At 42.4% G+C, this 19,951-nt stretch overlaps 1 protein-coding gene across 4 annotated transcripts in view; it reads left to right on the forward strand.

Annotated features, from left to right (window-relative positions):
- ARID1B (AT-rich interaction domain 1B) overlaps window positions 1–19,951 on the forward strand; it is a 399,594-nt gene that overhangs the window by 264,915 nt on the left and 114,728 nt on the right. For all 4 annotated transcript variants that reach the window (XM_054570149.1, XM_054570150.1, XM_054570152.1 and 1 more), the window contains exon 6: window positions 16,186–16,429. In XM_054570149.1, the coding sequence (XP_054426124.1) occupies window positions 16,186–16,429 (244 nt within the window). The remainder of the gene's footprint in view (window positions 1–16,185; window positions 16,430–19,951) is intronic.

The raw sequence follows: 19,951 nt of genomic DNA on the forward strand, positions 1-19,951 counted from the left end.
GCTCAGAGATGCAAAAGGTAATGTCCACCTTTAAAGACCCAATAATACATTCCTATTTTTTAATTGCTAAAAATCTACATCTCTTCCTATCATTAATAGACTTGTACATACATCCTCTTTTCTTTCTAGTTAAAAATCTTCAGTAAAATAAGTTAACACTAAATGTCACTTCATTATTGCAGTAATGATCACACAGCTGTGCTTCCCTCAGTTTATGACACACGTCAGCATCAGTTTAGGAGCTTAGCTTCATTTCCTGCCCAGATAGGCTTCTGCAGACGGTGATGGCGGCAACAGTGCGAGCCCTCCGTGGTCCGCCGCCAGGGCGCCAAGGCCCGGAGGTAGGGCGTCCAGCTCTCGGAGGTGCCAGGCTCAGCTCTGCTGTCTGCCCTGCACTGTCCTAAGCAAGTATATAAATATACGTGCACGTATATTTATGCTTACTTGTTTCTTATTTCTCAGGTATTTTTCTTTGCCAGATTAAGAACCATTTTATTTATGAGTATGTGAATGTTCAAAGAGGAACTCTTACACTTAAATGAACCTGTAAGGAGCCCATAGAAAAGCAAGTGCCTGCAGCGCTAATAATGAGAACTGACAAGGCAGTCCTGCTGGGTTTATTTATGACCTTCTGCCTTTGTGAGCTCTTGAGAGAAATCCCTTTCTAACCATAACAATATCGTTGGAGTTTGGCACTGTACAGAGAAGTCCTGCCGAGCCCCGAGGCCCGCACACTGGCACTCGTTCAGCCCATAACAGATTGCTTTGCTTCTTGTAGTTTTACATTTGCCTTCACTCCTCTTTTATTTAATTCATAAGTAGCTTTCACCAATCTTTATATACATGCTTTTAAAAAATATATTGCTTTTATTCCTAGAGCCAGAATTCATTTTTCCTTAATACAGTGTCTTATCTGCTGCTAAGCAGCGTTGGGGAATTTAGAAGAGGACAGAATACAGAACGGCAAGGAAAGACAGGTGTATTCTATAGAGCACAGAGCGTGGACAGTCGTATCACACTGTACAACCTGACGGCCCATTATGGCACTCCTGAATGATCCCACGGGCTACCCTTCTCGGAGTTCGAGGGCGCTCAGCAGGATGGAGTTACCGGAGGCTGTGATTTTGTAATACTCGAGTTATTCTTTCATCTCCATTTCTGCACTTGAAGTCCCTGTTTACTCTAGCTGGTTTGCCCTCTTCTACAATATCCAAATTAAACAGGAAACTTAGAAGCATCAATTCATAAAGAGAATTATGTTTAAAATTGTATTTTCTTGGAGGTAAAAGAAAATCGATAACGTTGAGCATGGACCTACTGAAAGGAAACGCAGGACAGCAGCACTTGTGTGCACGTGTTCGGCGCGCTGGTGCGTGCGGGAACCTGCGGCCACGGTGCTCAGGGTTGCCTCGCCCTGGGGCCTTGGGCTTCCAGGTGGCGACAGGGAGAGAACAGCGGTTTGTGCCAGCTTCTGTGTGAAGTGTGGACAGGCATGTGACTTCTGTCTCTTCTGAGAATCTTTGGGTTCAAGAAGCCAGCTTCTGTGGGAAGTAAGCTCTGCGGGATCCGCTGAGCTAAAAGTGCCTGTGCCTGTGCCTGTATTTGATCAGGGTTCCTCGGCCTGAGAGGGCTGGGGTATTGGGCGGGGCCTGCTGTAGCGAAAGGCCATATTATTAAAATCAATATTTTTTTTTTTGCTTTATTCTACTTATATCAAATCTGATTTTTAAAAGTTTTCTGTGGCATCTTATTCAAGTATATACAGAATTGCTAATAGAGACCATGAGGAAAATTGTATTAAAAATCTGAGCCTGATAAAATGTTAAAACTATACATATGAGCATAATTTGTTATTTGTCCACGTTGTCTTGTAATTTCATTACCATATACTTTTGCATTATTTTAGCATCTATTGGGAAGATACTAATATGATTTCATGCTATTATTATTCAGCTATTTCCCGTCTTTTGAATGGGCTTATTTTAAACTTTATTTGTTGTTTCCTTTAGAGTGAGAATAAATTAACACTCTATTAAGTTTGCTATGGCTATGCATGTGTCAAAAACTATTAACTATTAAAATCTCCAGGGGCCCCCTTTGTTTTATTTCTTTTACCAAAAAAAAAAATTTAGTGTTTATTAAAATAACTGCTCAAATACAATGAAAAAAAAAAATCCTCCCAGATCCAATCACATAAAATAACCACAGTTACAATTCTATTGAGCATCAGTTGAACCTCTTACGCATTAAAAAATATACATATATTTTATATGTACACATATGTATATATGTTTATATAATATTTGTACTATTTTATATAAATTTGATCATATTTGCTGTACCTGATTTTCACTCAATCTTTTCAGTAAGAATTACATTCTTTTTCATAATTATATATTTTTAAACGGCTCACTACTAAATTGGCATTTAGGTGGCTTCTACCGTTTTACCATTTCAATATCTAGTATTCCTGTTTTAAATTTACCTGCATACATGATGGCAATAAATCTCAAAATCATGATGGCTAATACTTAATAAACTCATTTTGCTCTCAGCCTCTTTGTGACAAAGACCCATTTTATAGGTGAAGAAACTGAGGCTTTGGGATATTAATTCACTTGCCTTGTTCACGCCAGTAGGAGGTAATGGAGAGATTGGAACCAAGGCTTCACTTTCCCAGTGAGCACCCCCTTGAGCCTGCAGTGTTTACGGCCGGCAACCCTGCGTTTTACAGAGGTGCCACAGGCTGTTAACTCGGTGATGTTGACTGTCAGCAGTGCGCTATGTGCCCAGTACACAGCCCTCTGGAAGGTATTTGTTAAAGAAGGGAAGGGTGCGTTCAGGCCACTGCTCTTTACTCATCTATGTTTGTAAGTCAGATATTTTCTGGATGTTATCTGCAACTTCTTTATCATGTACTCAAAATGTATTTTACATTATAAACTGTTAAAAATTGAAGTAGATGTCTGATATGTGTGTACTGGTATGTTTATGTATGTATGTATGTTTATATAAATATAGCAACTACTTCCTGAACACTTTTGTATGCTTACTACATTTTATTCATAAATATGAGTGATCCTCACCATGGTATAAGTAATATTTTCCCCATTTTTGGATAGTGAATTCAAGGCTTAGTGAGGTTAAGTAAGTTGCCCAAGATTGGGGAAAGAAATGATGGAGCCACGACTTGATTTCCAACTTCTCTTACTCCAGAATTTGTGCCTTTATCTGCTATGTTGTTACTATAAGCCTACATTACAGTAAATATTTGATGAGCGCTTCTCTGGTGCCAGGCGTCTTGCTTAGTGCTTTATGTACAGCAACTCATTTAGTTCTCCCAACAACACTGTGAGGCCCTTTCTTTTATTGTCCCATAATACACACAGGTGAGAAGTGGGAACATATGGGCTCCTTTACCCAAGTCCTTGGAGTCAGGGAGACAGGAAGTAGGTGGGAATCAGCTGTGGGTTCCAGAGCCCAGGTTCTTTGTAACCGCTCCCCACTGCACACCCCAGAGCAAAAAGAACCCTGTTAGGATCTAATACCAACGTCAAAAAGAAGACACCTAATGAGTGCTTTTTAAAACCAGGTTCATTCAAGGAGGGGAATAAGACGCCGAGATTCCAAAGGAGGCTTCATGGCACTCAGACTGATGACCAGAGTTTAAGTTCGGTTTCATTTCAAGTTATGATTTACTACGATAAAGAGGAATTAGGCTGTGGGATGGACTCGCAAGTCAGGTTACTTAGGCCTCTCCTGTGTGCAAAGGTTTCAGAAGGCAAATGTGATGGGAGTTTTACCCGTCCACCTTCCGGGATCCCGTATCTTAATTTGCTTAGGCTGTCTTTGAGGCTTCTCATGGGGACTAGAGTGATCATCAGGGGAAACTATTCTTCCCGTGGGCCTGGGGACCTGCTCCAGACCCCAGGGTCATTACCTGTGAGAGGGACCGTGACAGCTGCATGGCCCTGTTGAGAGGCAGCGTGCTTAGGGGTGACGCAGGCTGGACTTCCAGACCTAGTTCAGGCCCTTACTGATACTCTCATCACCATCATCTTTTTATTGGTAGTAGTGTTAGTATTGAAAGTTTCTGTCTGAAACCCTGAAGAGGTTTATGACCACTTCCTTTTGAGAAGTAACGTTTGAAGTAATATGTTATAAAATGGTTACATGCTCTTAGGAAAAATTATTATGTAAAATTGCACTTGAGTGGCAGCACTTGAGGTGTTAAGCGACCAAGCTGCTCCTGCACAAAGATAAAAACAACTCATTTGGGAAACCTCTTATCTAAGTAGCCTGTGAATCATAACTGAACGTAAGAAAAATGCACCTTGTTAAGCTTGACTTGCAGGGCGGGGGGAGTATTGAATGGGTTGAGGTTCATTTAAAAAATAAAAAACATTTTCATCTGTAATCTAGTCAGGTGAATCATGTAAAAAAATTCCTGGATTCTCTACCTTTTTTCCTAAAGAATTCAGAAGTATTAAAAATTATTTCTCTGAAAATACAAAAATTTCAACTTTTTGTATATTGAACCCATTATACTCTTTCTTCCTATTTTTAACAGGATAATTTTAAACTGTCTTCAAATCTTTAAATACTGAAGAAATGAAATAACCCTTGTCGTTAGCTCCTTTGGCAGTTTGTTATAAAGAGCTGCATTCAGTGGAGGAAATTGGATTTGGATTGGTATGGCCTTAGTGTTTATTTCAGTGTTAGCCTATTCTACTTCTAACTTACTCCTTAGAACAGGAGTGTTTTGAAGTCTGTGTCTAATATATAACCTAGCACCAGGAACTATCTCATACTTTAAAAGTGGTGTTCTTCCCAATTTCCTTATCATTTGCTTTATTCATTACATTGACCCACTGACAGAATGAGTGTAACAACCCCCATATCACAACTGACCACAGGATCAGATTGTCTCGTCCACAGCGGGTCGGCGTCAGCACCGAGCCTCAAGCCCCCCTTTGATCCAGCCCTTTCTGCCGTAGCACAATAGTCTCTCAGTGGTAACATTTTGTTATTTGTGACTCTTAAATAGTGAGTCATTTTGGGTGTTTTTCTTACCATTCCACTGTCAACTACTTTCCAGTACTAGAATATTTGTTATAATGTCATCAATAGAACCATTGTTGAAAATCTGTGTTCATAAACAGAGTGCAGGCAGTCCTAGTCTTACTCATTAGAGAGCTTATGAATGATTGATCTGCCAGGTCACCAGAAAAATGGAGAAATAACCCGCCTCTCTCGCAGATTTTCGTTTCTCTTTGGTTGCGGTCTGGGGTTCCGTTTCTAAACCCGCTTCCAACAGGGCCTGCAGGACCCCTCGGATTAGTGACACCGGGAAGACCAAGCTCCTTTCATCTTCTTCACCATCTCCCCACCCCTCTCCCCGCCACATACGGCTGCCTTCTTGCGCCGTGTCCCCGCTTATGGACGTTCGGGCTCCCCACCCCACAGCCGCTCCCTCCTGGTCGGTAGTGATAGTAGCTCACACTTGATGAGATCTTGCTGCATCGATCCCTCCGCTCACCATTCCTCATTTTATCCTCACAATAATGCTTTTCAGCAGGTACAAGTATCTCCCCATTTTATAGACGAGGAAGGAGAGAGAAACAAGGAAAGGCTAAGAATGTCTCCCACGGTCCGTTAATAAGTGGCAAAGCGGGGGGGTTGCATGTAAGCCGTCTTCCCCCAGAGTTTGCACTGTGGCAGATGCTGCCAGTTCATTAAAACTCAACATGAGGCGTTCCGCAGCAGATAATGTGACCTGGGGTCGTGGAGAAAGGAATGCTGGAGCTCAGCCTGGTGCTGCGATGTCAAGGAAGACCTTACCCCATATATATCAAGGCGGCCCGTGGAAGGAGGGAGGGCTTCGCGGAACGACCAGGGCAAGGTTCACTTCAGGTTAGACTGGTTGCTCAGGCAGTGGGTCCCATGTGGCGTGTCCGCTGTAGGAAGGTTAGTAGGGACCTTGAAGCTGTTCCACCTGCTCTCCTGTCTTTTCCAGCCCCTTCTAATCTGCAGCCCACAGCGGGCCTCCGCTCCCATTGCCTCTTTTGATCTTCGCTTACTGCGACTGCTCTAGGCTCTTTGAATTTGCACAGCCATGCTTATGGTCCACTGCTCTCTTTTGCCTTCTATCCTGCATTGACTACATATTGCTGCATTGGGTTTTTTGTTTGTTTTCTATCAACATTGTTTCTGATATTCATATTAATATTTTTAGTTCTAGCTCAGTCAGTTTCACTGTTATATAGTATCCCAATTTCTGAATACACCTGTAAATATTTAATATTGCTGGAAAATTAGATTGTCTTTGTTTTTTGCTAATATGACACCAAAACAGTGCTTCTGTGTTAGTGTATCCCTCCTTACATCCTGTGCCTGCAGATAAACCTAGGAGTGGACTTCCTGGGTCATAAGGTGATTGCATCTTTAGCTTCCTATGATGCTTACAGATTATTGTTCAAAGTGTCTATATTAAATTATATTTCCTCTAGCTGTATCCAGAAAAGCATGAAGTGCATATTTTTTCTCTCCAATATTTTATAGTCATGAAATCTCAGTTGGAAGTATCACTGTCATTTGGTGTTGATAAGAGTATCACTTAATCATCTAATAAAGGAACTTGAGTTGTACCAAAAAAACGTATGTAAGAGAAATAATCGTCTTGATCGTGTAAAAATGCATGGAGGCAGGGCAGCTTTTTCTAAACAGAAGAATTCTAAATAATATATCAGTATAAGGAATGAAGTAAATAGAAAAATCAACATGTGAACAAGAGAGTAGTGCTGCATGCAAGATCCACACTGATAAATCTAAAATCAATGGGCAGTACTTCCAGGAGAAACAGGATGCGTGCTTAGCTTTGTATATTTCCCCCCAAATATTTACTGATTACTGTGTGGCTTTAGTGTATGGTGTTCATTTCCACATACTCATTGATAGCTCTCTTCCAGGAGGCGGGGCTTAATCCCCCTCCTTGGGAGTGGGCCGGCTTCAGTGACCCCTTGGAGAGACCCAGTAGGCGCCACCTTCACCCAGTGGCCGAAGGCAGCATTACCTGATGGATAAATCGCATTGCTGGCACGCCCTGATATGCTGCTGTGGAAAGGACACTTAACTGCTGTGGCATTTTTTCCCAAAATGTATAACCCCCAGCCTAACCATGACAGTACACAAAACAAATACAAATTGAGGATATTCTGCAAAGTACCTGACAAGTGCTCTTCAAACGTGTCGAGGTTGTGAGAAAACAAGGGAATACTTGAGAAATTGTTGCAGATTAGAGGAGATGAATCAGTTAGAAGAGACATGGTGAATCAGTGTAATATGCTATCCTGATTTGGATCCTAGAAAAAAGACATGACTGGAAAACTGGTAAAATATGAATTCTCTGTAGTTTCAGTAACAGTAGTGTACCAATGTCAATTTCATAGTTTGGGTGAGTGGACCATGGTTGCTATGTACATGTTACCATGTAGGGAAGCTAGATGAAGAGTGCAGAGAAGCACTCAGTACTGTCCTTGCCACGTTTGTATAAGTCTAAAGTCATTTAAAAATAAAAAGTTTTGGAAAATGCAGCAACGGATGTGGAGCAAGTATATATATTTATATGGTTCATGTGATTGGGGAAAATATCAAAGTAACTAAATTATTGTTGTACAAAGAAAACTTCCTTTTATTCCACATAGATTCAGTGCAGTTTGTGAGTTGTATGTTTTTCTGTGTTTTTGGATTTTTTTGAGGTTGCTAATTTATTTGCAGTTCCTGTAGGTCTGACTGTTTTAAAGTGTTTCATTGCTACGTTCTGAAGAAATAAATGTCTCCTGAGGGTTCATGCCTTTTCATTAAGTTTTATTTTCTGAATTGCTACGTGCTAAGCATTGCACTTCTAAAGTAAACAGTAGTGTTTGTACCATGAGGGATGCAAACGGTGGTGTTGATTGCTTTTCTGTTACAAGGATTTATGATATGCTTTCAGCAATAAAAACTAGTATCAGTAGACAGACTCGAAATCTTACATATTTACAGATCTTGTTAGTTTGTCAATTTGCTTTCAAACACCTGGGTCATTCCTACGTGTTGCTTCAAACCCATCACTGATATTTGCAAAGCACCAACTCCTGAACTTGAACCCGCCTTCGGCAAGCATGTCGTCAGCTGATTTCCCCTTTGTAACTGCAGGTATCAGAAGTCATCACTAGCAGTTTTAGAGTAGAATAATTAAGAGTTTAATCCGTCAAAGGGAAATATTACTCAAAATTAGTTTTCAGACACTATTGTACTATTTTAAGGGTAAGATATGAGTATATCCTAACTGAAATGAGTGGTAGGAAGTGTTGATAATTTAGCCACTTTTTTTTGTCATTGTTGTTCATGTATTTGTTAAATTTTATGTAATTTTGAAAATAAAGAGATTTTAAAAATATTTTACAAATTTATTCTTAACTGATAACTATAATTTTAGTTGTGTTTAAAGCATTCTTTGTTCATAAACACTTAAAAACATGGTTTGTTTGGTTTTATTTTTCTTTTAAATGTTTAACAGTTCTTATTTGGCACCCCACCGCATTTCTTTCCCTTCTCTGGTAATACTGAAACTTGCCTTTTGGGCTTCCTAAAAACGCAAGCCCGTGTTCCTTGGCCGAGGCACCTGGGACGGTTCACAGCCGCATCCCCACCCTCTGCCTTTTTCCAGCCTCCTGTCCCCTCCTCGCTGTTCCCCATGTGGCATGCGCCCTCCCGAGCTCTCCCTGCCCGAGCTCTCCCTGCCTCCTGTCTCCTGCCCTGCACTTGTCCAAAGGGCATGTCTTCCCTCCCAGCCTGCGCCTGCCCGGCAGCAGCCCCTGCACAGATGTGCTCTGGCTGAAGAGGTCCTGCTCCGTATCCCACAGCACTTCTAATTCACTCCATCGTCAGAGGATCTCTGCTTTTTATTTGTTTGTTTAGCCGTTTGCGTGGTGTCATTAAGACTCCATGAGAGAAGGACATTTGAGTGTGCAAGATCACATATTATAGGACAGCTTACAAAATGTCATCAGCATGTGAAAACCGCCCCCTGCCTTTTTTCCCACCTCCTCCCTGCCACACACCCATTCGAGGGCCCCCGCCTGCAAACCTTAGGTGGGGTGCTTGCCTAAGGGTGGCACTCAGTACAAATATCTCAGCCCTCCCTAGTCCCAGTGCAGCTGTAATTTCACCAGAAGTCTGCAATTTGTATTAAGTAGTGTATTCTTTAAGATGCCTTAGCTCCTGCAATAATAGGGCCAGCAGGCACTCACATGCGAGTCTTTTTTAGTGTGTTCAGTACTGACTTGGGCCTTGACTTAGGTCAGAAAGGGTCTTGGCTATGTGAGACGATGGAATTGATTAAAAAAAACATTTCAGGCACTAGGAGCAACGGACTGGCGTTGGCACCACGCAGTAGCTTCCTCGCGTGGGAAGCTGTGTCTGATGCCTCTGGTACTGGGAAGGTGCTAAAGCAGCGGCGGCCGCAGTCGCTGCCACTGCTGGAAGCCACCGTGACGGGACTCATCGTTGGCGGCGTTTGTGCGGGTGGTCCTGAGAGTGTGACCCAGAAGGGCGTGTTATTTCCAGGTGAAAGTTAATCCCAATTTCCATACAACCAAAGGGAACTATGCATAAATTTTCTTACCAAATCATTTTTAAGTTCATGACTGCTCATGCTGTGCCAAAGGGCCTATTTGTGCTTCTTCCTGGCCAGCAGAACAGGGCAAGGCGTTAATAGTGGAAGAGCAGAGACTCTCCCTGGGCAGAGCTCAAAAACAGAATAATTTAGGACCCCCCGAGGCCTGTGCAGTAGGAAAAAAATCCCTTACCTGATGCATATTTCATACTTAGATTGTTTACCACTTCTAAATTTAGAATGGCAGCACTTTTCTATTAAGAGATTTAACCCAAGGACCTTTGAGACTAGTTTTTATTTTAGGCACTGGTTTTTAAAAATCAAAGGAAATACAACTGTTATAACAATGTTTGCTTAAAATAGCGTGCTTAACTCTGAATCCTGCTTTTGTAAAATATCAGTTTAGCTGATTATTCTGCAAATGTCCTCTTCAAATGAGTTGCCCGTAAGGGAATATTTGCTTGAGAAAGGACGCAAGTGAATCAGGTGAAAGCCATTTCCCCAGAAAGGGGTTCTTGGCTACCTCTCCTAAGTTGACTTTTTGACCCATTAATTTTTCTTGTTATCCCTGGCTTTGGATATGAGATTGTCATTTATGGGGCTTATAACTATTTTAAAACTAGCATCGAACGTTATTTTCAGTTGTTCTCATACATCTTAAGGCTATACCTTTCATATATTGTCACATGTAATAAAAAGATAAATATTTGTTATGTTTCAATAGAAAGTAAGATATATAAAGCATCTTTGAAAAGAGGGTGTTTTAAGGCCTACAAATTAGTGCTTCAAAAGATTTTCTTCATAGATTCTGTGTTTCTGCCTTTGCATTTTTTAAAACTCATCTAGACAGGAAGTCTAAGCTTTTAAGTCATTTGCCGTCTAGACAAATGAAAGCAGGGACTTTTGGGGGTGTCTTGAAATACACTATTTATTATACCTAGGTTTGTGCTGAAAAGAAGCCTACAGACATCATGGAAATTAAACGGTCTTTGTGAGGCTTTTTTTCTTATGGCATAGAGATGTCAGTCACATATTGGCTCAATTCTCAATTTCAAGGTATATTTGTATCTCATGTCCAAATGATAGTTCTCAAATAAGGTTGTGAGGTATGAAGTGATTTTACAGTGTGTTCCTGAAGAGCTAAGTATCTGATGGCCTCCAAGGTGGTCATTGGAAACACAGGGCTGAGTATTCCTTGCTAAGTTTTAAGAGTGCAGTCAGTCGTTTTCAGTAGAGCACTTGTGGTAAATATTTAGAAATATTTGCAGGTTCCGGCTTACTTGTATAGCGTTTGCAGCTGCATTTTACTACAGAGCTTATAAATTCAGTGACATTCACCAATCACTCCCTCTAAGAAAGTTAGGGTCTCGTTGGAGAGAGAAAGAAAAACTCCATGCCCAAATTTCATACTTAACAGTCTAAGGAGAAGAGGTACTATTTCTGCTTCTGAAGGTGACTGAGAGACTTTCCCAACGACCAGTGAACTGGCATTTTAACCTGTGCTTCCAACCCCTGGGAAGTCACAAGAGAAATCATTAACTGCATCCTATTAAAATCCTTAAACAAGAGACCTGAACGCATCTCATTGATTGAAATATCTTCTCCGTTTCTAACTCAGTGCTTATCCTCCGCTCTCTCGGGGCACCTCTGAGCAGGAGGTGCCCGAAGGTGCGGGACGCTCTGCAGTTCTCTATCAGTGACCGATACCATGCCATCCACTAATCGTATCGAGAACCATAGCTCAGAGTATTTTGAAGTTGATTTGCTTTTTTAAAAAACCCACTTATTTAAGCAAGGGAGTAAAATTTTCTAACTCATTTCCAGTTCTTTAGGACAGTAAGACATCCCTAGCGGTGACCGATGTTATACTTTAATAAGGTAACTTAATAGATAAATTGAATACCATCAAAACCGGCGATGTATGTATTAATGTAAAAATTTTAGGGAGGCTCGTATACAGTATCTTGACGTGAGAGAACAGTTATACTGAATTGTGTATGTCTATTTTGTACATATGTAGGTTTCTAAAAGTTCTTCCTGTGTTCCTCCTTGGTACATCCCTCTGGCCCTGCTCTCTCTGTGCCCTGACCTACCATATTGGATCAGGAGCATATCTGTGCTCTGTGTCAATTCCTAAGTGTTTTCTCTTGTCAAGTCTGATAGGATTGTTGTTGCTCCCCAGGGACATTTAATTCTAAGCCCAGTGCGATCTCTTTTGCTTGTCACTCGGGTTAGAATGAAAATTTTACGTGGGCAGAGGGTAGAGGGATGATGGCTATAGAAACCAGCCTTTGCAGAAACTTTCATTGAGATTAAGTTTTCAAGCAAACGACCTTTTTTTTAAGACATGGATTTAACAAGTAAATGAATGATTAATAATTGGTGTTATATATTACTTCTAGAGTGCTGGAAAGTATTCTGTATTCTGAGCGACGTCAGATGTTGAAAACCCAACTTATTGGCAAGATTTTGCCAAATCAAATTGTCATGGTAAAACACTGGACTTAGTGTACAGGAGCCCATGGAGCCTTTGCCTCCCCACCCCCCTGTCTGTGGAGAGGCAGGATGTGAGGAACACTGTGGGGCGGGGGGCTCCAGCCCTGAGCAGAGTCCTCCCTGTAGTTGCCGGAGCTGCTGGCGCCCCAGCAAGATAAATGGAAGCGCTGTAGCTAGAAGGCGCCTTGGTTGGAATGAGATGCAGTGAGGTCTCTCCCTTCTTCACAGGCATCATAGATCTGATAGTACTTACCAAAGAAGAATCGAGCTGGTGCCCTGCTGACTAAATTGTCCTCCAGAGGAGTATTAGTTACAGAGCTTCTTTGTTAACTAGGCTGAATGTTTAAACCACTGTTGAACTTCTTTTATTAACGTGTTGTAAGATAGCTATCCATATGGATGCCCTAAGTGTCTGCAGGGTGGGAATATTTCTCTATAATTTACATACAAAAGTTACATGTGTGTATAACAGTAATATAGAAATTATATCTTTTTATTGCTCTTCTGTTGCGCTGAGGTCTAGTCAGCACTGAAATTCTGATGACATGTGAACACAAAGAAAGCCACCGTTTTTATATTTTTCTCTTGATATTTCCTTGATCAGCTTGTTGAATAACGGAAATGCTTTTCATGCCTTTGCTGCTTGAGTGGAGCCCTCTGAGCGCCCATCCGGGTCACTTCCTCAACCATAACATGGCATTTTAAGGGAGGATGGAAGGAATTTATAGATCGTGTGGAGAATTTTAAAAATTTAAAAGTAACAGTTTGTTTTCTTAATGAAGAAAGATTTGCAAAGAAATTATTGAACTTCAAAATTGTCTTTTCTGTGTTTAATTCTATATGTAGTCTAATAGAAGATAATGGTTTTATATCTAGTTTTCAACCAATTTTTTTTCTCTAAAGAAGCATGAAAAGCCCATTTCCTCCCAGCTGATTATTGTCTGAGTGGCCCTTTGCTGGTCGGTAATGCACACTTGTTAGATACCAGAGAGTGTGTCTCCACATAGAGCCCCCACCCACCGTGGCGGGGTGGTGCAGTCCCGTCAGTGCCATCTGGGGGAAGCCCGAGCATTTCCCGATGTTCGGAGGGTCACCATGCCGTTCAGCTGGGCCCTGCATCACTCCAGTCCCCCAAAGGAGGCGGCCGCGGCAGTCGGCCGTGCCGGAACACTGCGCTCACTAACGCAGGCCCTGCGTCCTTTTCCTGTGAGGGACACTGCGTAGGTACTCTGGGCTTGCAGGCCGCAGGGTCTCTGTCACAGCTGCTGGGCACCCTTGTAGCCCGAAAGCAGCCACAGGCAGAGGAGTGGCTGTGGCTGTGTTCCAGTAAAAAGTTAGGGACGTTGAAATTTAAATTTCAGATATTTTTCATGTATCACAAAATATTACTTTTTTTTTTTTGAGTCATTTAAAAATGTTTGACTCGTGGGCAGAGCAAATACAGGTAGGGTCCGATTCTAGCCTGTAGGCCACAGCCTGCAACGTCCTGCCTTAAAGAGCCGTGCCCCAGTGTGTCCCCAGGCATGCGGACAGGAAGGGAATGCTGTGGGGGCAGGACTGCCCAGCAGGCGCCCCACGCCCACACCCGCCCCAGCTCTGAGGCCGTGCCCAGTGGAGCCGGCGGCCAGCCTTTGGGGGCGGGTGTCTGGGACCCCGCCTGTCCTCTTTCAGCACATCAGAGCGTGTGCGTGTGTCTACTTCGGTGAGCTTACGCTTTGTTTCCAGGAACTCAGAGAACTGCCTGGAGTGCTGAAGCGTGAATGCTCTCTACATTGTATGTAGCACGTTACACACCCGATAACCTTCCTCTGTTTCTACCGGCTTCACAAGCTGTGTTTTGTGGGAAAGTCTGAGTCCAGCTCTTCCAGTCATCCAGTTAAATTCAGCGACTTCCCAGCTGAACATGTGCAAAGTCACGCATGTCATGTGTTCTGAGTAGAAATTTTTTTTTTTCCTCTGAATTCTGAAGATACGATTCAGTTTGCCCCCTTTTTATTTTGAAGGTTTAATGATACTTTTTCTAGGGTGACATTTTCAGTCTACCCTGTTACTATTACATTTGTTATTCATAAGCACAGTTATGTGGCCTTGAGGATTGTGCTCCATTTTACCTGGAAAGATGTTATTCTTAGTGCAAGAAATTTTTGTTATTTCTAAAATCATTTTTTGTGAGATCTTCATCAGCTGCTTTTTAGAATGTATTTTTTAATCACTGGCAATTTTGATGTTAGGAAAAGAGAAGCTCATTATGTAACATGATTACGTCCTTTCCAGGAAACTAAGATTTTAGTCCTGCGTGTGCTTTGTGACAGTTTGGGCACCCTGTCACCAGCTCTGCGCTACCGGGCCCCTCCTGTACTTCCTGGTCCAGAATCATCCTCAAAGCCTAAGCACCTTCTTCCACTAATTTTCAAAGCCCTAGTTTTAGACGTTGGCATGGTCAGCAGGGAGGAAAATTAAACATTAATGAAATTGAAAGAGTGGAAAACAGGAGTTCGGGTTGAAGACGCTTTGTAGACAGTCGCGTTTCCGGTTCCGCGCTGCGCCGCGGAGCCCTGGGTTGTCGGACGGTTTCCTCGCGCATCGCAGCTCGGCCTCTGGCTCATTCCGCACCCGGCCATCGGCCTCCCCTGGATTTGCAGACCCAGAGGCGCGGGAGGCCAGTCCTAGCAGCAGGCCTGCCCCGACTTACTGAGCACCCCCTGGTGGTGGCACCGCGCTAGGCACAGGTGCCACAGCGGGGAGACCCAGTCTCCGAGCTCCTGTCATCGTGGAGCCTGCGGAGGACCTCTTCCCACCTTTCTCCCCCTCGTCCTCCGTCCATCGTCTTCCGCAGGTGTCGTCTGTCCTCAGCAGTGTGACCTTCAACAGTAACTCTGACTCTCTGAGCTTCAGTTTCTGTGATTATCAAATGGGGAATTTCATAATTGCCTTAGAGGGTGTTATGAACAATTTAGATAGCATTTAAATTGTTTGTTTGGCTTAAAATTGTTTTAAAAGTAAGGCATAACATTAGGATTCATTTCTATTAACATAACTCCCAAGGGATTTATTTTCACAATATCATATAAAAATACACGTATGCTGCCCTGGCTGTGTCTCTCGTTTGGAGCGTCCTCCTGTGCACTGAAAGGCTGCGGGTTCGATCCCTAGTTGGGATGCGTACAGGAGGCAACTGATTCTGTTTCTCTCTCACATCGACATTTCCCCCCCGCCCTCCCTCTTTCTATAAAATCAATAAGCATGTCCTTGGGTGAGGATTTTTTTAAAAATACACATATCCCTATTTTGTCATAATGGCATTTATGTAATTACTTTAAAATGTGATACTTTTTTACCACATGCTTTGGTTAAAATTTTGACTGCTATTACATTCAAATACCCTAATTTGAAATTCAGACAGTCCTCCAATGTTGACTTTTAAATGAAAAGATCCAAACCTGTAGTTGTCAGCTAGGGAAATGATCATTCGAGAGTCACGCCCTCCCTTCAGATGGTCAGCCACCACCTGGCTGCTATGTCCTGTGGCTCTTTGAATGGTTTGTTGGACAAGGGGCTGACAGCTTAAACTTGCAGGGGTGTCCAGCCTGTTGGCGTCTCTGGGCCACACTAGAAGGAGAGTTGTCTTGGGCCACACGTTAAATACATTGCAACATGTAATCACAAAAAAGTCTCATCATGTTTTAAGTAAAGTTACAATTTTGTGTTGGGCCGCATTCACAGCCACCATGGACTACACGTGGCCTGCGGGCCGCAGGTTGGATGCTGTTGGCTTTAACTAAAGCTATAGGATGGTTTTGTGGAGTATAACTTTATTCATTTTTTAGGGATAAATCAGATCTTACAGGTTCAACTTTAAGAGACCTCATTAAAGTTTTCTAATAACAAGTAGCCATGCCCTGAATTTTGGGTGTTATCTAGAAAAACTTCATTACTGAAAGGGATGTTGTTACAATTTTCAAATGGTTTTGATCATGGAGCAAATATGTGTTCCTCTGTAAATACATGCAATTTCTTTCTTCCTTCCCCAGGACCTGTCTGGCTCCATCGATGACCTCCCCACGGGAACAGAAGCCACCCTGAGCTCAGCGGTCAGTGCGTCTGGGTCCACAAGCAGCCAAGGGGATCAGAGCAACCCGGCTCAGTCGCCTTTCTCCCCACACGCGTCCCCTCATCTCTCCAGCATCCCTGGGGGCCCATCACCTTCTCCTGTGGGCTCCCCTGTAGGAAGCAACCAGTCACGGTCAGGCCCGATCTCTCCTGCAAGTATCCCAGGTATGCCCTCTCTAAATAATTACTGTTTTACTCTGAAGTAAAGACAGCACCAGTGTTCATCGATAGCAACACACATTCTCTTACTTTTTTGCTATTTAAAAATCTAGTGATGGGACCACATATTAGGAACATAACTTTGTGAATTATCTGTCACCCAAACACACGAGAGTTCCAATTCTGAAAGATATTCAACTAGTGAATATAAACACCCCATTAATAAAATCACCACTCACTCTGATACCTTCAGTTTGCACACTTGCCTAAACTTACACCACAAAATTATTTTCTCTTAGCATATATTTTGTGATGATTCTTTTAAATAAGATTTCTCTTGGTAAGTGCCACTAAGGTGAGATTGTTGACAAGTATTGGCCTTAGTTTTTATGGTTCTATTTAATTTATACCATGGCACTTACTTTCTAAAATATATTTAGTGTTTATACTTCCCAGTGTCCTAATTTGTTGGCACACGTTCAAGGCCTCGTTGCTGAAACAAACGTTACATTCTAATTTTGATATAAGAGGTTTACGTTCCAGTTAACTCTTGGGCTCAGCTGTTTCAGTGGACATGCTGCTTCTGTGTCTTCTGCTTCCTGTGGTGCCTACTTGGGATTGTCTGTTTGTTTGTATATTGTCAGTTGCCTGACCCCCACCCATCTTTCTTAGATTGAACTTCATCTCTTCAGACCCACCAAGCAACTAGCTTTCTTTTATCAGCAAACTAGGTGTCATTTTCCCCTCTGTGAATTTTGCTACCACGATACAGGCGGCCTGCCAGAGAGCGCGTCTTCTGGCCCTGTCAGAATCGATGCGGAATCACTGATAAATTTTCTGATAGTTTATTCTATTATCTTGGAAGTATAGATGGTCATTTTTACCCCTTGTTACCATTTCACACCTTTTTTTTTAATCTTATGAGGTGTTTCATGTATGTATGAGCATATGCACACACCTATGTAACATGATAATTATGAAGCGTAGCTGTCGGTGAATACTCGCGAGCCCCGTCCCGTCCAGCCTTAGGGTCGAGTGTGTCTGGCGGTGCCGCGTCTCCGCGTGTGTCCCTGTGTCATCTCCAACCTGTACGTCTCCCCACCTCAGACAGCCTCCAAATAGTTTTTACTCATTCTTTTTGGTTTGGAAGGGTTTTAGAAAATGTTATTACAAACTTTATTTATAGAGTATATATCGTTGGTTTTATTTAGTTTTGAGCTTTCTAGAATTGTGTCATATTTAGGATGGTTGTATAACTCCTCCAAGCTGAGGCACTTTTGAGCATGTGAGGGTTACTACTAATAATCACAGTGGGACAACGGGCAGAGACCAGGAGGGTTCTGGGCAGGTGAGGCCCGGTGTCCCAGTCATGCTCTAAGTGGTCTTCCACAATTACTTTTTTGACTAAATGTTACAGTTCTAAGAATCATCCGTATTGTGGATATAGCTATAATTTGAATACATTTTGATTAAAGTGTTTTGATGTTACCTTTCTTTCAAAATTATTTGTCCTCATGGTAATCATAATAAAACCTGGACTTGTTCTCTTTAAGCATTTTTAACGCTGTGACTGCTCTATATTTCAGAATTTCTTACGCAATTTTTGGTATTATGATGGTTTTTGAAGCATTACCTACCTAAACATTGGAAAGTTATACGTAAAATACTGTATTTATCAAAGAAGAACTCACTGTTCCTTTTTGAATCGGGTCAGAAGGACTTTCCCTATTGCCTAAATGAAAACTTTTCTAAGATAAAAGAATAGTGTAGTTTTTCATTCAAAATCCCTGACATGGGCAGTTCACAATCTGACAGTTGTTACCCATGTGGTTATCATGCCGGATGAGGAGTCTGAAACTCTCGTTTCACTGTTTGGATTTTGATGTGACTTAGAACACATAACCCAACATGAGAGCTCACTCTGGACACGAGCTATCACATAATACAGAGGAGGTGGCCCAGCAGATGGAATTGGTCTCGGAGTTCAGTGCTCAGTTGTGTCTTGTGCGGGGACAAGCAGGTCCGTGGACTGTGCTTCTGGTGGCCTGCTAGCGCCATCACACACGAGGCTGCTCCTTCTCCGTCACTGCGGGGCAGGGCCCACCCGAACTGATTCTCTCTGCTAACTTCTCAGGAAAGTGCGTTATTAAGAGAAAGCGTTCGGCTTTCTTGGAACTGTTTAAAGCATATAGCTTGCGTCAGAAACTTGTGTCAGAAAGGCTAACGGCCGAGGCCTGCTTGTCGGTTCACCTCCCCGAGCCCGGTCCTCCAGGCCTGTGTCTACAGGGCGCTTGAGAACACCGTCCAGTGCAGTTTCGTACCAGGAAGAAGTGACACAGCAGAAGCCTGCTTTTGGGGGGGACACGTGCTACTCAAGTCAGTCTTTATGGAGTATGAAGCCATATAGTAATAGAACCGTGTAAAACATGAGAAATACAATACTGGTTAATGTTAGTGTTACTTTAAGAGGAATAATCTCTAGAAAATCTCATGAGCAGTTTGGGCATTTGTTTACCTTCCTGCCAGGTGGAATTCCAGTGGCATTTGAACTGGATGGACTTTCATAATCACCTGATCCTACCTCCTCATTGTATTTTTATTTTATTTTTTTAATTATATTTTACTGGTTATGCCATCAGAGTTGTCCTGATTTTTCCGCCTTTGCTGCTTCTCTCCACCCAGCACCCCCCAATCCCTCAGGCAATCCCTCCACCATTGTTCATGCCCCTGGGTCACGCATATGTGTTCTTTGGCTACTCCATTTCCTATGCTGTACTTTACATCCCCACGGCTACTCTGTAACCACCTATTTATACTTCTTAATGCCCTTGCACCTTCGCCCATCCCTCTCCCATCAGGTAACCGTCCAAAGGTTCTCTGTATCTGTGATTCTGTTTCTGTTCTGCTTGTTTGTTGATATGCATTTTTTATCTTCTTAAAGAAGACCCTTTAACATTTCATGTAATAATAGTTTGCTGATGATGAACTCTCTTAGCTTTTTCTTGTCTGGGAAGCTTTTTATCTGTCCTTCAATTCTAATGATAACATTGCAGGGTTGAGTGATCTTGGTTGTCGGCCCTGGCTTGGTTGTCGGCCCTGATTCCATATCACTTTGAATATATCTTGCTAGTCCCTTCTAGCCTGCAAAGTTTCTTTTGAGAAATCAGCTGACAGTCTTATGGGGACTTCCTTGTAGGTAGCTAACTGCTTTTCTCCTATGATGTGCCTTAGGGTGGGCCTGTTTGGGTTCATCTTGTTTGGGACTCTCCATGCTTTCTGGGCTTATACATCTTTTTCCTTCACCAAGTTAGGGAAGCCTTCTGTCATTATTTTTTCAAATAGTTTTCTAATTTCTTCTCTCTCTTACCTGGTAAAAGCATGATGCAAATGTTGGCATGCTTGAAGTTGTCCAAAGGCTCCTTACTCTATCCTCATTTTTTTTTTTTTTAATTCTGTTTTCTTCTTGCTGTTCTGATTGGCTGGGGGGTTTTTTGCTCTCTTATATTCCAGATTGCTGATTTGATTCTC

This window comes from Pteronotus mesoamericanus, unplaced genomic scaffold (assembly GCF_021234165.1).
Source record: "Pteronotus mesoamericanus isolate MK-2021 breed Mesoamerican mustached bat unplaced genomic scaffold, CSHL_Meso_final contig_20, whole genome shotgun sequence".
In the NCBI taxonomy this organism is placed as follows: Eukaryota; Metazoa; Chordata; class Mammalia; order Chiroptera; family Mormoopidae; genus Pteronotus; species Pteronotus mesoamericanus.